This window comes from Brassica napus, chromosome C5 (genome assembly GCF_020379485.1).
Source record: "Brassica napus cultivar Da-Ae chromosome C5, Da-Ae, whole genome shotgun sequence".
Taxonomy (NCBI): domain Eukaryota; kingdom Viridiplantae; phylum Streptophyta; class Magnoliopsida; order Brassicales; family Brassicaceae; genus Brassica; species Brassica napus.
This window is the reverse complement of record NC_063448.1, coordinates 24344941-24362185: the sequence shown is the minus strand read 5'-3', so window position 1 is coordinate 24362185 and position 17245 is coordinate 24344941. Positions and strand designations below refer to the sequence as shown.

The window sequence follows — 17245 nt, the reverse complement described above, 5'->3', positions numbered from 1 at the left end:
AGTAGATACATGCTCCAAAATCACGATTTTCATCTCAACTAACTCTCTCACAAAGTGATGTCGAATGTCGACATGTTTGGTGCGTGAATGTTGAACCGGATTTTTAGACAAGTTTATGGCACTCATATTATCACAGTGAACAAGCATAGGGTTAGAGATGATACCATAATCAACGAGCATTTGGCGCATCCAAAGTAATTGAGTGCAACAGCTTCCTAGAGCAATATACTCAGCTTCAGCAGTTGAGAGAGAGACGCAATTTTGTTTCTTGCTGTGCCATGCCACCAAGTTGTTCCCAAGAAAAAAACATCCGCCAGAAGTACTATGACGATCATCCAGACAACCTGCCCAGTCAGCATCACAAAATCCTGCAAGATTCACGTTAGTTTCAAAGGTGTAATGAAGACCAAAATCCAATGTACCTTTCACATATTTGATAACCCGTTTTACTGCATTCATATGTGACTCTTTTGGATTAGCCTGGTATCGAGCACAAATGCCGACACTTAGACACAAGTCAGGTCGACTCGCGGTAAGATACAGCAAGCTCCCTATCATGGCTCTATACAGTTTCTCATCAACAGGTTTCCCATCCTCATCTCGCGACAGCTTTGTAGTTGTGCTCATCGGAGTATTGGTTGTCTTGCTCGTCTGCATACCGAATCTTTTGATGAGATTCTTTGCATATGTGCTTTGTGAGACTGTGATTCCATCGTCTAACTGCTTGACTTGTAGTCCAAGAAAGTAACTCAGTTCTCCCACCATGCTCATTTCGAATTCAGAAGTCATCGTCTTAACGAACTCATCAACCATTGGCTGAGATGTTCCTCCAAATATTATATCATCGACATATACTTGAATGATGAGGATATCTCTCCCATTCTCTCCAATGATCAACTCCTCCTCTTTGAAATCCAGCCTGAGTAAGGAACACTGTCAGACGATCATACCATGCTCGAGGGGCCTGTTTCAGTCCATACAATGCCTTCTTGAGTTTGTAAACATGATCTGGAAAGTGAGGATCCTCGAAACCTTTAGGCTGTGTGACGTAGACTTCTTCTTGTAGTACACCATTCAGAAATGCACTTTTCACATCCATCTGATAAAGTTTGATCTTCAGATTGCAAGCCATTCCAAACAGCAGTCTGATTGACTCAAGTCGAGCAACTGGCGCGAAAGTCTCGTCAAAATCCACACCTTCGATTTGTGTGTAACCTTGCCCACAAGTCTGGATTTGTTTCTGATCACGTTTCCTTTCTCATCGGTCTTATTCTTGTGAATCCACTTAGTGCCAATGATATTCACACCATCAGGTCGTGGTACCAGTTCCCAGACTTGTAATCGATCAAACTGTTCAAGCTCCAAGTGCATAGATTCTGTCCAAAACTCATCGTTCAGAGCTCCTTGAAGCGTCTTTGGTTCAATCAATGAGACAAAACACTCCAGTTCGTTCATCTCAGCTGTGAAACACGCAAGCTTGACCATTTGCTGAAAATCAATCTGTTTCTTGCGTGTGACTCTTTCACCAAACACTTCACCAATCACATCAGCTGAAGAATGATTCTTATGCACTTTAGTTTGATTCAGATCCACTTTCTGATCCTCAGACTGTTCATCCTCTTCTTCTGATTCTTCTTTGACCCTTACGTCAGAGGAAGCTTCAGCTGGTGGTGTAACTCTCTCAATCTTATGAGTGACTCGAGCTTGATAGAAACCAATACTGTCGTCGAACACGACATTTACTTTGTCTCCAATGAATTTGGTACGCTGATTGAACACTCTATATGCTGAACTGTTAGTTGAATATCCGAGGAACATACCTACATCACTTTTTGCATCAAACTTACCAAGATGGTCTTTATCATTGAGTATGTAGACCAGGCAACCGAAAACATGCATATGACTAAGGTTCGGAGTCTTCCCTCTGAAAACTTCATACGGAGTAGTCTTTGTGTTAGGTTTGACATACACTCGGTTTATGACATAGCATGCAGTGGCTATAGCTTCTGCCCAAAACCCGGATGGCACACTGTTTCCACATAGCATAGCTCTTGCCATCTCCTGTAGAGTTCTGTTCTTCCTTTCAACTACTCCATTTTGCTGTGGGGTTCTAGGAGCTGCATATAGATGCTTGATTCCTTGACTGTGACAGAATTTATCAAACTCCTCATTCTGAAATTCACCTCCGTGATCACTCTTGATCTGCACGATGCCACCCTTTTCTTGTTTAAGTTGCAAGGCCAAGATACAGAAGCTCTCCAACGCCTCAGACTTATTTCTCAGGAAGTCCACCCATGTATATCTGGAAAAATCATCTACTAGGACAAAGATGTATTTTTTCCCTGCAATGCTGTATGGAGTAATAGGTCCCATAAGATCCATGTGTACTAGCTCGAGTATTCCCTTGGATCTAATCTCTGAAATCTGTTTGTGCTGGACCTTCACTTGTTTACCTTGACAGCACCCTCCACACACTATATCGGTTTGTTTTTCAAGTTCTGGAATTCCCCTAACAACTTCAGCGTTAATTAGTCGGGTCAGTCCATTAGTATTCATATGTCCGAGCTTCCTGTGCCACAGATCCAATTTAGACTCCTTAGCTGAGTAGCATAAATGTGACGGCTTCCACATGTAACAGTTGTTTCCTGACCTTACTCCACATAGAACAACGTTCCCTTTAGCATCAACAGCTCGACATTCTTTGCTGTTGAAGATTACTTCTAACCCCTCATCACACAATTGACTGACGCTGATGAGATTTGCTTTAAGACCATCCACATAGAAGACATTAACAAGCTTAGGTAAGACAGACCTGTCCAGTTCCCCAACTCCTCGTATCTTTCCTTGTCCTCCATCACCAAAGGTCACTTTGCCTCCTTTGATAAACTCAAGTTTCTCAAAGAAATCCTGATTTCCAGTCATATGTTTTGAGCAGCCACTGTCGAAGTACCAGGGGGTATCAAACTGTGAGTTAGAGTCAGAACTTGTGTAAGCAACGTTGCTTACCAGCTTAGTTTCAGTGGATAGTGTTGCGAAGTTGCAAATGATGGGTTGCTTTGCATCGGTGCGTGTTTCTGACTTCTCACTGTGTGCAACAGTCAAGGCTCTCTGCTTGTAGTTTGGGTACAGATCCTTCTTAGCTATTCACACATGACCATACAGTGATGGTTCCATAAAACAAAGATTCATCCTCCATGCACGTTGATACTGACTTTTTCGAAAGAAACAAAATCTGACATTATGACCACGCTTTCCACAGAAGTGGCATCCGTTTCCTCGTCGTGTAGTAGCAGTCTTCTTTAGGTTCTCTCCTTTCTGATTATTAATCTGCACCTTCGTCGTGGTTTGAATTTCTTTTTCATTCGAACTCCCTTTCACGAACACTGTTTCTTCCGCAGATTTGGAAGTGCCTCCTTGAAAACCTAATCCCCAGTTACTGCTAGGACACTGACCAATGGTGAGAAGTTGATCTAGAGTTGTTGTACCAGTCGTGAGCATTCTTACTTTCTTGAGATTGTCAGCGAGTTGATTCTCAAGTAATTTGCTCTTGTCCATCTCCTTGGTTAGTAGCTCATTCAGACAATTCATCTTCAGCTCAATCTGCTTTTGAACCCTCTCTTGTTCAGTCATCGCTCGTTTCAACGATAGCAGTTCTTGGTCTGAGTTCTTGAGGATAGACAACTCAGTAGCTTGTTCAGAAGGTTTCTCCAATTCCAGAATATTCACCTGAGCTTTCAGCATTGCCTTATCTTTGAGTAGTTGTAGATTCTCATGACTGAGTTCAGCAAACTTGTCGAACAGAGACTTGTATTCTGATTCAAGATCGTTGTTGAGATCATCTTCATCCTCTTCCACGCCTGAATCTAGTTTTGGTTCTTCTTCTTTGCTGACAAGTGCCATAAAGTTTAGATGAAGCTCATCTCTGTCGCTGTCACTCTCCGACTCTGTATCACTGAAACACATAAGTGACTTGTCCTTTTTCAGATTATTGGGACATTCACTTCGAGTGTGTCCAAATCCCTTGCAGTCAATACACTTGAGCTCTTTGCGTTTAGCTAGTGGACACTCATTGCGAAAGTGTCCATACCCTTCACACTCATGACATTGTAACTCCTTCTTCTTAGAGTTCTTCGAGTCTTGCCTGGTGTTTTGAGAGTTGCTTCGATCTGAGTCGTTCCTCTGAAATCGTGAGTTTGATCTGTTCCCTCCTTTATCCATTCGCTTAATGAATTTGTTGAAGTTTCGAGCCATAAGTCCCAAGTTTTCTTCTATCTTTGTGACTCGGTCCTGTTCGTTTGAGTCAGATACAAAGGCGATGCTCTTTTGAGAATTTGAAGTTCGATTGGATTTCTCCAGGTCATGAACCTTCAAGATACCAGATAATTGATCAAATTTCATTTCATCTGTATTGACAGCTATATCCAGTACTGCCTTGTAAGCTTCAAACCGTGGAGGCAGACATCTTAACAGTTTTTTCACCAAATCCTTCTCATCATATTTCTTTCCAAGAACCGACGCTTCACTGGCAAGTTCACTGATCTTGGATATGAATCCATCAATTGGTTCATCATCAGTCATGCGGAGATTTTCAAACTTTGAAGCTAAGTGATCGATCCTTGTTCTTCGCACGCTAGTATTTCCTTCAAAGTGGTTGGTCAAAATATCCCAAGCTTCCTTAGCAGACTCACATCCCTCGATTATTTTGAACTGATCCAGATCTACTGAAGAGAAGATTGCAGTAAGAGCTTTGGAGTTGAATTTGGATGCTGCCTTTTCAGGATCAGTCCACTGATTCTTTGGTTTTGGAGCAAGAGTTTTGTCATCAGTCATCATCGTAGGCACAGACCACCCTTCTTCTACTGCAGTCCACGCATCCTCGTCAATTCCTCTGATCAACTGTCGCATCCTTGCCTTCCAATGACCAAAGTTGCAGCTGTCCAGCATAATGGGTTTATGAATTCCGAATAGTTCCTTCATGGTGTCCATGAAATCCGCAGGATCTCAACCTGTTACTAGCTAGTGTATGATACCACAGAGGTTTCCCGCTCTGATACCAAATGAAAGTTCAGGGACTACCAGATATAAGAACTAAAACACAAGATACCAAGAACGCTTTCTTGTATATTAGAAATCTGTTAAACAATCTTCCTAGATCTGTTTAATCCGAATTACTCTCAGTCACACACGACTAGAGACGGACCAATTCCTAATCTATCAAAACAGAAAGCACGAGCTACACCTTCAAGTACTCGTCTTTCTTAAGCTCTCAAGAACAAACCTCTTGCTCTAGCTTTTCAATCAATAAACGGCTAACCGCGATATCCACAAAGTAATCAGGTTATATCCCCTTAACACAATACACTAGTTGCCTAAATATTGTGATAAGCCCAAATCTTCCAAATCTTCTTTGCTTCACGCCAAAGTAACATCTTGGAACCAATGAGATATTGACACGTCATCATTTCATAACCGATTTGTAACAGCAAGTCACACTTCCTATATTGTGCATAACACATCCTCTGTTTCTCAATCCGACAAGCAGCTTTTCTTGAGCTTACAAAAAAATCTTTTTCTGCTATTGTGAGATATCCATTTTATTCCATCACCATTGGATACTAAGAAAATAATCAGAAACTATGAATCTTTTTGTTTTTATGTTCTATTCTATTATAGATGTATTGGAATAGGATAGTAAAACTCACATGCATTATCGTCACTACCACTGGTTGTTACGTCGCCAACACCATCTTCTCATCATCGCCACCTATCGTCTCATAACCCTTTTTCCACTCTCTTCTTCTCCCTCCACCCTCGGTGATGGTTTATTTTTCTCCTCCATCAACTCTAGAGACAACTCTACCGATTCTTGTAAATTGTGTATTATCATTCACCTCTTGATTTTTCTCTTTTACTATTTATGAGCTCCACTTTTGGTTACGCCATCGTGTTCTATTTTTTTTGTTATATTCTATTTTCTAAACGTAGAACATAATTGTATTTTTCAAATTATTTGTTTTTTGCGCTATATATTTATCAATTTGTTATCAATTTCGTACTATTTTAATATGATGTTTACTGTTTAGTTTTATTAATTTGCAAAACTAAATAGAATGGATCCAATATTCTATACTATTTATATGTATGTATAAGTTAAATAAGTGTGTGTCATCAGCCTCTTTGTATAGTATGACCTGATAGTTATCAGTGTTGTTTTATTCCTTGCAATATCTGCAAGCGTAGACGTGATCTCTTACCTTCCCTTTGTCACATGTTACTTATAAAATTAAAGGGGATAAGCAGAATAACCTTGGGCTAAATGTTATTAATTTATAATATCAAATCAATATTATATCTTTTTCGTTTTTAAAATGGGAAAATTTGGGAAAATATTTTGCAGAGAGATTTTATTTCGAAAATTGCACTGTATTTTATTTCTTTTGAAACTATACTTTTTTAAGCTAAATGACTAATTTATTCTAACTAAATCCCTAATAAATTAATAGAGAAACATTATAAAAGTTGTAACATGTAATTTGTAATAATTACAAAAGAGTCTTGCTAGTTGTCACTTAATTAAAATGTCAATTAATCTTACGTGGTAGCTTAAGAATCAATTGAAAACAAATTTGGTCCAAAATCTAATTACTATGGAACATTATATTAACTCAAAATATAAGAAACGTGTATTTTTCCTTAAATAAAAGCTACAGAGTTACCTAATATGATTAACATATATATGATAATTAATAATTATGAATAATAAAGATTTGATAACAATTTTTGCATCCTTCCTCATTTTTGTTTAATTTTATCTTATCAAAAAAATTGAACAATCACATTGACCATAAAATAAAAAAAATTAGATTTTTTCTGATATGTTATATTTTGAATTTTTTAAAACGACTTTAAATCACAAAAAAAATGTTAAAAAGCCCTTTGAAAATTTGTGATCAATGGCTTAATTTTTTTGTTATAACAAAATACAAATGATCATACAATCGTATTAATATGAATTTTTATTTAATATATATTCATATATATATTTAGTATCGTTTAAATTAAACTATGTACCATTTAAAAATACATAATACGTTAATTTTAAATTTTGCATTGAAAGAGTATTCAGACCTTAATATTTTAATTATGAAATTTACATCAAAAAATACCAGATCAAAATTTTTGAGATTAATGGTTTAATTTTTTTTTGTTACATCAAATATACAAATGTTAATAAAACCATATGAGTAGAAAGTCTCAATAATAAATATTTATATTAAAATATACTATATATTTATGTCAATATCTTTTAAATATAATTATATACCATATAAAATAAATAAAATGTTTATTTTGATTTATTTACCATAAATATATTGTAAATAAACAAGATATATTATTTTGATTTATGTGATTGCTATAATTTCCTATAGATTAATTGATAAACAATTGATTACTCTAGCAAGTGTAAGATTTTATTAATTAATATTGTTTGAAAATCTTACAAGAGATCCATGCAACTAAGATTTATTTAGAAGTTATTGAAATCATCTAGCGAAAACATGGATTGCACAAAATTTTTCTTTCCTAACCCTAACCCCCTTTCTATTCATCACAACACCGACATAGAATATTTGGAAGTGTCTATTGATAATCTGATGTGGTAACTTTTTTTTTTAAGTTCAGCTTTTTTTTTTCTTAAATGAGCTTAGAACAGTTTTTAATGATGAACAAAATGGACCACATACATAATAAAATATGTTTTGGTTTAAAATTTATTGCATACCCAAAATAAATATGAGTCATCATCATTTTTGTTTAAAATTTTGTCACAATAAAAATATATGGTTGGACAAAAAATCTGAATCCAAAAAAACGAACCAAGGCCGATCCAAACCAAAATCTGAATAGTACTGAACTTTAACCAAAATTGGTTATATATCCGAATGGGTTCAAAATTTTGGTATCTAGTGAACCGGAACCGAACCTGATCCAAACAAAAATATTTTAGGTATCCGAATATATCTGAACAAGATTTATATACTTAAATATATTAATTATTTTAAAATTTAATATCTAAAAGAATATACAAAATATATAAGACGTTTTTAAGTTGTCCAAAATACTTGAAAATATATATAAATAGTTATAAGTACATGTTTAAAAAGCTAAATGATACTTATAATACCTAAAATACTTAAAATATCTATTGATTTTATATCCAAATATTTAAACTAAACCAATTTTTATGTTAATTTTAAGTATTTTGGCATACATTATTCAAATTTATATGTTATATATTATTTTTAGATTTAGATTTTGAAAAATTTAAAGTAAATATGAACTTTAATTTTTGAAAAAAATTTAAATAAGTTATTCGAATCCAAACCCGAAACAAACCCGCAAAGATCCGAATCAAACCAAACTCTCAAGAATTCGAATCGAACCAAATGGTACGCGAATGTCTACCTCTAATCAGATGTAAAAAAAATTATTGATAACAAAATATACATAGTTTATAATATTTAAGTACAATATATTTTTAAAAAAAGTCACCCGCGCGCAGGGCGTATGTTATCATCCAGTGTACACCAAGAAACTCAATTCATTATTTTAAATATAGTTTTAATTTACATGACTAATTAAAAAATATTGAAAATAATCATTGGTGGAAACACAATAATCATCCAGTCTCGTTTCGTTTATAAATTTTGTATATTTTTCTCTCTTTTGAATTTTCTAAGCACACTACTGACCAATGTAACGGTTATCTAGCATATCAACAGTGCTTTGTCCCTAGTTTTATAATATACAGTGGAGAAAACATTTTTTTAAGTTGCAGGTTTGGTGAGATGATGAGTTTTAACATGTTAAAGGGGGTGATTGGTGGTGTCTGTAGAAATTGTGGACAGCTTTTTAGATTTCTAGAGCCATATTTTAAAATAATCATGTTTTTATTTCAGAAGCTGTAGACAGACTTTTAATTTCTACGGCTATTTTTAAAAACAATCATGTTTTTATTTTTAAATTGAATCCAAAGCCAAAACATTAAAATAGGAAATATGTTACCTTTAGAAAGAACTTTCTCTAGAGTTTTTATTTAGTGATTTGAAAAAATTTCTACAGCAAAATAAATTAAAACCAAAACTAAAAAATTAAAACCTAAATCTTAGAGCAAAAAATAGAAAGCTACAACTTTAACCAATCAAACCTTAAGTTTTATATTGTGTATCAAAAATGATACTTTATTACATAAAATTATATAGTTATCTAAGGTTTATATTTTTTTTTAAAGATAAACATTGAAATATTATAAAAATTAATCTAATTATATATTTTAAATCAATGTATTTATCTTAATAATTTTGAATTTTGAATTTCACTAAAAGATAAAAATTTAACTTAAGCTGTAAAATTATATATATCCAATTATATATTTTAAATCAATATTTATATTTATCTTTATTTTTTTGGTGTGAAATTTTAACGGTGAGATTTAATGTTGTATCCGTAGAATTTTAGCTGTACAGTTTTTTTTTAAGGAAAAACATGATTGATAAATATTATTTCTACATATTAATTTATCTATCATTAAATATTTTATGAACTGATTAATTATTATATAATTATGAAATTTTTATTTTAAGTAAAAGAATACAATTGTTAAGTATCATATATAATCAACATAAGTAAGTTTTCAAAGCAATAAAATGAAATAAAAGTTAGTTATTGCTGTGGGTTTTAAAATGTAAAGTAAAGTTTGATTGCTTTAATATTTTGGCTGTGGAGAGAAATAGAGCATGTGTGCAGCCATCGGAGCTCTCACCAATAATCACCTGAACCTTGTTAAGATGTCTTTTTATATACTAGGGGCATTGTCCCCGCGCAAGCGCCGAGTTGTAGACATATTTCTTGTTTCATCTCAATATTTGTTAGGGTTATTGTAGCTGTGAATTTTGCGTTTTGGGTTGATCATTGTTTTTTAAGTTTTTTATTGTTATAGGGTTAGAGTTGTGATGATGTACTGTGTATGCACTGTTCTCCACTCATGAAGAACTAAACTGTGTTAGTAATGTGATTGATATAGTTCGTGTTGTTGATTGCTGTGTCACTGAGACTTATTGTTTGTTTGTCTTTTTAATTTGTTACTTGTACAGTTGAGATTACATAAATTATATTAAGGTTGTTGAGAGTACCATTTGTTTCTGGATATTTTTTCACCAGTTTAGTTGTGTAAGTTGTGTGTATTAAGTAATAATTTGTTTTATTCTTATTATGTTGGTTATATGTTTTTTTACTTTTAAACTTGTTGTTTTTACCGGACCTTTAAAACAAATATATGAAGACTTGAAAAATGAGTGACAATTAGTATTTGGGTCTTAATGGGTTTTAAACGAATATATGTATTTCTCATAAGAAGACAATAGCGTTGGCATGTTGACATTGAGCATATAAGCTATTTTTATAAGACAAGAGGAGTGAGCAGGTGGAGATGTTGTTGCCGCTTTTGTGTCTGTTGGGATTGTCTCTTGTATCTCCTAGTGTGGCTGTGTTTGTTTTACTTTTATTTGATGGGTAATATGTAAACAAAAATCATTGTTAGTTGTGTTTATCAGAGTTTGTAACTTACTCTGCTTTTTTGTTTAGGCAATTTCACTGATCTTGGTTGTCGTCTTCGTCTTCTTCGTAAGCATCTGTGAAAGTAAGTTTGTAAATTGTTAAATATTTGGCCGTGTAGTTTATATTTGTTTAGCTGGCTCAATGTATGTGTCGTTGAGTTTTAGTTGAGTTGATTGGTTTGGTATATTTGTTTTGAAGTTTATTTGTAAGAAGAGAGGTGATCATTAATGATTCGTCTTTTTTGGGATTCTAGTTTTTGGTGTTTTGATTGTTTGGGTTATTGTGGTTTCTTTTAATCAGTAAAATAAAGATTTGTGTAAAATTAAATTGATAAGTAAGGGAGATAAATAGACGACCACAAATCTTGGGTATGAAATATTTTTGATTATTGATGTTAGCACAATATAGACAGTAGTATAAAGGGAATTATGTGTTGATTGTTTCTTACGGATCAATGAGGAGACGGATAACGACTCGGGTTATTTCTTTGGTGAGGCCAGTGCCCTGGACAGAATGAATTTTCCCAACCACATCTGTGAGTTTAAATATCAGTTAAGATATCAAAACATAATATAAACCCAGATGCAATATGATAATATACCTGGAAGTTCTAGGTTTGTGTTCGCAATCACTTTGAGATTGTCGAACAGTCTAATCTTGACTGAAGATTTATCTCAGGAGCACCCGTGATGACTTCATCAATAATGGTTAGTGAGATGAAACGAATGAGGAATGAATGATCAGTTATCTTGTACATGCTTGAGCACCTACAAACCTCAACACGATCGACTTTCACAATGGAACCAGCTTTCAAAGATGGCATGTAATGATTAGCACGTCCGACGGGAGTAAACCCATGAATCACGGAATCTGCAAATAATATTATCCAACAAAGAATCATGAAATAAATTAAAACAAATATGTTAAATAAGTGTTATAGATCAAAGATTAACTTACCTTTTCATCAAGGAAGAGAACCGTGATTCCCACAAACTCCCTGTCTTTCTTGAAGTTCAGGGAGTCCCAGAAGCGAGGAAGCCAGAGGCTATGCTCTGACTACTACGACCAAGACGGAGATATTCGAAGGTTGAGTGACGGACGCCGAGACGCCGGTTTAATAAATTGGAGAGGCAGAGAGAAACATTTTCTAGAAGTTGGTTAAATCTAAGAGGAATCAATGAGTTTTGTGGAGATGCAGATTGGGTTCATCAAAGATGAGAATCATATATATAGGGTTTATATAGGGGCTACAAATCAGGAACATTTATGATCAAGCGATTTAAGATGTGGACATGAAGAGTTCACCGGTGAAAAAATAGATTACGAACAGACACCTGGTGCAACTCTGTAACTCAGATTTGTTTGAGACAGTGAAGAAAAGAACTCAAACTCATGTTAAACGACAACAATTTACAATATGAGAAAATTATAATTGTTGCAAACTTGAGCTTTTTTTTTTCATATAACGTGATGAATCTCATTTAAAAATGAAACCCATAACGCACTTGTGGCCCGACCCTCAGAGGAAGCCGAAGAAGCAAAGAGCTTCCGAACTTCATAAATATATATTAGGTTCGACCATCAATGTACAAAGTATCATTTAGCTTAATGGTATAAATATTGGTGTTTATATCTCAATAACTCCGGTTCGAGCCATAGACTTGACATTTTTTCACACTTTTTAAAAGTGGAGCCCACAAAATGCTGACGTGGCGCGCTGAGAAGTGAACAAAAACTCATCTATTATAATATAGATTGCACAGGTGTAATTTTCAAAATCAAATTAAGTCGGTGTATTTTTCAAATTTGAAAACATAAATATGGTATTTTCCTAATTATCCCATTTAAAATTGCTTACAAATTAAACTATTTAATATAATATTATTTAATTAAAATAGAGATAACCGGGGGGGGGGGGGGGGGGCTCAGCACAAGTGGGCGAAGAGACAAAAGTCGGTCATCTCTTTATTGATAGAACCTTCTCTCTTGTCCATACAAAGTCTCGTAATCCATTTCCCTTAATTAAACGAAGATGAATAAGACTATGATGTGTTGTCCCGCAGAATCACAGCCACGTCGTTTCCACCTCCATGGCTACTCCTTTAGTCACCCCTCTCTTCTCTCCGTTAGCTCTTTCTTCATCAAGAAACCGCCATTCATGTCCCAAGACCCTATTCCAATCGAAAAATGGGAAGACTTCCGATTCTAGTGCAACCCAGAAGTTAAATCAAACAAGATTACGTAAAACCGATGGACAGAGAACGAGGTTTCTGCAAATGGGTTCTCGAGAGATGAGCTTCGGTAGAAAACTCTCAACTCAAGCCATGGATGGTGCAGGAACAGAAAACACGTCAGCAACGATCTCTCGTAAGGTGTTTGCGACAACGCACTTGTTGGTGTCGCTTGGGATCATACTTGCGGCAGACCAGTTCTTGAAACAGGCTTTTGTAGCAGCGTCCATCAAGTTCCCTAGCGCTCTGTTCGGGATGTTCTGTATTTTCTCCGTTCTTATGATATTAGATTCCGTTGTTCCCGCTGCTGCGACCGGTATGATGAACTTCTTCGAGCCTGCGTTTCTGTTCATCCAGAGATGGCTTCCTTTGTTCTACGTCCCTTCTCTTGTGGTTCTCCCTCTCTCCTTCAGAGATATTCCGGCGGCTTCAGGCGTCAAAATCTGCTACATTGTAGGTATACAATCACTCTTTTGTTCTTCTTCTGTTCATTCTGTTTTGTTTAGTTAAGAGTTATAAAATGCGCTAGGCGCTTGTTAGGCGACGAACCTTTTAGCGCCTAGCTGTATATGTGGGGGCCTAAAGTGTATCTAATGTGTGATCAAATGCTTGTACAGCTGGTGGATGGTTGGCGTCTCTTTGTGTAGCAGGTTTCACAGCTATAGCAGTGAGAAAAATGGTGAAAACCGAGATGACTGAAGCTGAGCCTATGTCAAAACCTTCACCATTTTCAACACTTGAGCTATGGAGTTGGAGTGGAATCTTTGTTGTGTCGTTTGTTGGTGCTCTGTTTTACCCTACATCACTTGGGACAAGTGCAAGAACTTGTCTCCCTTTCCTTCTTTCTTCAACTGTTCTAGGTTACATTGTGGGATCAGGGTAATATTCAAATCCCATTCTCAAGTCTCTCTCTCTCTTCAGTCAAAAAAAAAAAAAGTCTCTCTCTCTCTTGATTTTATATTCTCATCGTCTTGTCTTTCTTTTTTTTTTTCCAGGTTGCCATCTTCTATCAAGAAAGTTTTCCATCCGATAATCTGCTGCGCGCTATCTTCGGTACTCGCTGCTCTAGCTTTTGGATATGCTTCAGGGTCTGGACTTGATCCTGTTTTAGGTAAAGTCACACAAACAATAGAGAAACCCTTTAAATGACCTAAACCAGAATGTAAAACTATTCTTTAAATGGATGCAGGAAACTACCTAACCAAAGTAGCATCAGATCCTGGTGCTGGTGACATATTAATGGGTTTTCTTGGCTCTGTCATTCTCTCTTTCGCTTTCTCCATGTTTAAACAAAGAAAGGTAAAAAACAGAAGCAAAAAAAACATGTTATGTTTTGCTTTAGGAAGCTGGTAACGATCTGTTTGCTTTGCCTCTTGTCATCTTCAGCTCGTGAAGAGGCACGCAGCTGAGATCTTCACATCTGTGATAGTTTCAACACTATTCTCGCTCTATTCCACTGCTCTTGTTGGACGTTTAGTCGGTTTAGAACCATCTTTAACGGTTTCAATCCTACCTCGCTGCATCACGGTTGCATTGGCCCTTAGCATTGTATCACTCTTTGAAGGTATAAAAATACTATTCCATCTTATTCTTCTCCTGCGCAGAGTACATTAAAGAACATTTCCTAACGACTTTCTTGGAAATTTTCAGGAACCAATTCGTCTCTTACAGCAGCTGTAGTCGTTGTGACTGGTCTGATTGGAGCTAACTTTGTACAAGTTGTTCTTGACAAACTGCGTTTGCGCGACCCAATTGCTCGGGGGATAGCCACTGCTTCAAGGTGACTCCTCTTTCACATTTTGAATCAGAATTAGGCAGAATCTGCGTTCTTTGATAACCATTAGTGCTGTTAAGATAAAAAAACATTAACTTTCTTGTTTCTATGGACAGTGCTCATGGACTTGGAACAGCAGCTTTGTCGGCTAAGGAGCCAGAGGCTCTTCCCTTCTGTGCGATTGCTTATGCGCTCACCGGAATCTTCGGATCCTTATTGTGTTCTGTCCCTGCGGTCAGGCAAAGTTTGCTGGCTGTCGTAGGCTGAGGGGGATGATGATGCGACACACAACTGGGAGTCTCAGAATCTGGCAAGTTACTTTTGTAAATGTTGTGAATTTGTAATGGAAACAAAATTTGTAAAGTTAATATACCAACTTAAAAAAAAATTCCCAATAGGGACTATCCACCTCAGCAAATTAAATTAACCTATGGTACACAAGTTTTATGCCATATCATCACATCATTTGTCTCACGATTAATTGTCAAACGCACGTTAGGATTATCGTTTCCTCTTCTCTTATTTTAGGCTTCTAAACCTCTCCAAAATTTATTCATCGCAGTTTCACTGTTTTCTTCACGATCCTTTTCTCACATCTGAATCTTTTGCCAAACAAACAAAATTATCCAATCATAAACACATAGCCATATTCTCTACCAATTGGCCTTCGCTGTGAATCGGAGTGGAAAGCTGTAGGATTTTGATGTCGTGTTGCCAAAACGGGGCCTGGAGATAAAGACAATTCTTTGGATCAAAATTTTTATGTCGATTTTGACGCATCATCTTATTGCAGATAACTTTTCAAGTAAAATTTCCATTGAATCATGGTTTCCTTTTTTTACAACCAAGCTTCCACATACCGGACAAAAGAAGAGGAAGAGTTTTCAGAGAAGAAAGCTATTTAGGCAGAGAGGAATCACAAAAATAAAGAAGAGACCCGGGAGAGAGCAGAATATAAAGCTGCTACATTGAGAATGAAGCAAGAAAAGGTCTTGCGATGAAACCTGAGAAAGGACCTGATGATACACAAGTTACTTCTCCTTTCTTTGCCACTCATCACTGTAGGAGATGAATTTCATCCCTCCACAAGGCCCATCGAATAACGATCTGTAGCCCAACAAGCCACAAGCTTATCTGGCTTAGCGAGTAAAGCTGTCGGCTCAGTCCGAGAGTGCCTCTAGCCGTCGACTAAGCCGACCAAAAGCGCACAGTCCGAGGGGGATCTACCAAGGCCCATATATTCGGCCTTCTCACCAAAAGGGCCCAGAAGGAGACGGGAGCTAGGGCACGCAAGAAGGAAAGCCTATAAGAAGAGAAGAGAGGGCAACAAAAAGAGGGGAGAGAGACGAGGCGGCTAGATCTAGAGTTTAAGTCATTCCTTTACCCCGAACCGATTTGTATCTTTTCCGGCTCGTTCTTCCAGCTCCGGCTGTTTTCTTTGATCTCTTGTCACTCTTGTAACCCCTTTTACCAGATCTAATAAAACGTCTTTAGTCATCCCATTTTTCGAATTCTTTCAGCCCAATCGACTGAATCCCGTACAAACAATTGGCGCCCACCGTGGGGCCGACTAAAGTAACGTTCTAGATCTACATGGCTCAAGACGACGCCGTCTTCGGCGCTCCAGGCGGAGAGCCAACCCCTACGCCTGAAGCCGCGCCACCCATCTCCGCATATTTCTTACGCCGTCGCCTTTTCAACACTAACCCTACGGCGAGGGGAGGCAACCACATTTCAGACGACTCGGAACCTAATGAAACTCTTCTCGCCGATGCTTCCCCGGCAGGCTCAGATCTCGTAACCATATGCGAGATCGACGAGCTCAAACTCAGCTTCCAGCAAATGAGCGAGAAGATTCATCAGGCTACTAGCGCGGCTCCACAAATCGAGAGCGTACTCGCAGCAACATCGCGCACCCCCTTTACGAGCGCATTTACCAGTGTGCAACTCGGGAAGATAGAGAAGCTGCGCCTACCCGAGTACAAACCCGGAGGAGACCCGGTAGAACACATGGCAGCTTTTAATATCGCGATGGCACGGGCTCGACTCTCCGACGAAGAAAGGGATGCATGCTACTGCCAACTGTTCGTCGAGACTCTCCACGAGCAAGCCCTAACCTGGTTCTCCCAGTTAGAGAAGAACTCGATCGGAAACTTCCGTGACTTATCAACAGCTTTCCTCAAGACGTATATTATGTTCACAAAGCGCAGCGCCACTACCTCCAGCCTGTGGAACCTCAACCAAACCAAAGACCAGAGCCTCCGCGACTACATGTGATAACTCATAATTTAAATAATATTTAGCATTTTATTTAGCTCATTTTAATCATTCTAGGTTGCATTTAAGTCTCAGTATTGCATGTACATGCATAATTGCATAAATATGGGCTAATGTGCACACTTGAGAAGTTTGGGCTGAAATCGTGAGGTTAATCATGCAATTTACAAAGTTATGGGCCGAACTGAGAACTATAAAGAGGCGGGGGACCATTCTGCAAATACTGAGGGTCTGGTATGCACAATTGGAAATTTAGAGGCAGAATCAGAAGGACGTTTCTACAATTTTGATAGTTTTGGGGTCAAATCGTAATTATTCGAAATATTAAGGACCATAAGTGCAAAAA

The 17245-nt window shown here is 36.9% G+C and overlaps 1 protein-coding gene across 1 annotated transcript; it reads left to right on the top strand.

Moving 5' to 3' along the window:
* The first annotated feature begins 12549 nt into the window (after positions 1 to 12549).
* LOC106437477 (plastidal glycolate/glycerate translocator 1, chloroplastic) lies at positions 12550 to 15030 on the top strand. Its single transcript, XM_013878372.3, has 7 exons — positions 12550 to 13305; positions 13466 to 13727; positions 13844 to 13959; positions 14038 to 14147; positions 14235 to 14412; positions 14499 to 14628; positions 14739 to 15030. The coding sequence occupies exons 1-7, from the start codon at positions 12708 to 12710 to the stop codon at positions 14887 to 14889; spliced, it is 1545 nt and encodes a 514-aa protein (XP_013733826.1). The 5' UTR covers positions 12550 to 12707; the 3' UTR covers positions 14890 to 15030.
* The last annotated feature ends 2215 nt before the right edge of the window (positions 15031 to 17245 follow it).

Bases quoted from the DNA above. Each gene is read 5' to 3' on its own strand.
- LOC106437477 (XM_013878372.3), top strand. From the start codon at position 12,708: ATGGCTACTCCTTTAGTCACCCCTCTCTTCTCTCCGTTAGCTCTTTCT. The intron at 13,728-13,843 runs GTAATATTCAAA...TTTTTTTTCCAG, and splicing joins GGTTACATTGTGGGATCAGG to GTTGCCATCTTCTATCAAGA. The intron at 14,629-14,738 runs GTGACTCCTCTT...TTCTATGGACAG, and splicing joins GGGATAGCCACTGCTTCAAG to TGCTCATGGACTTGGAACAG.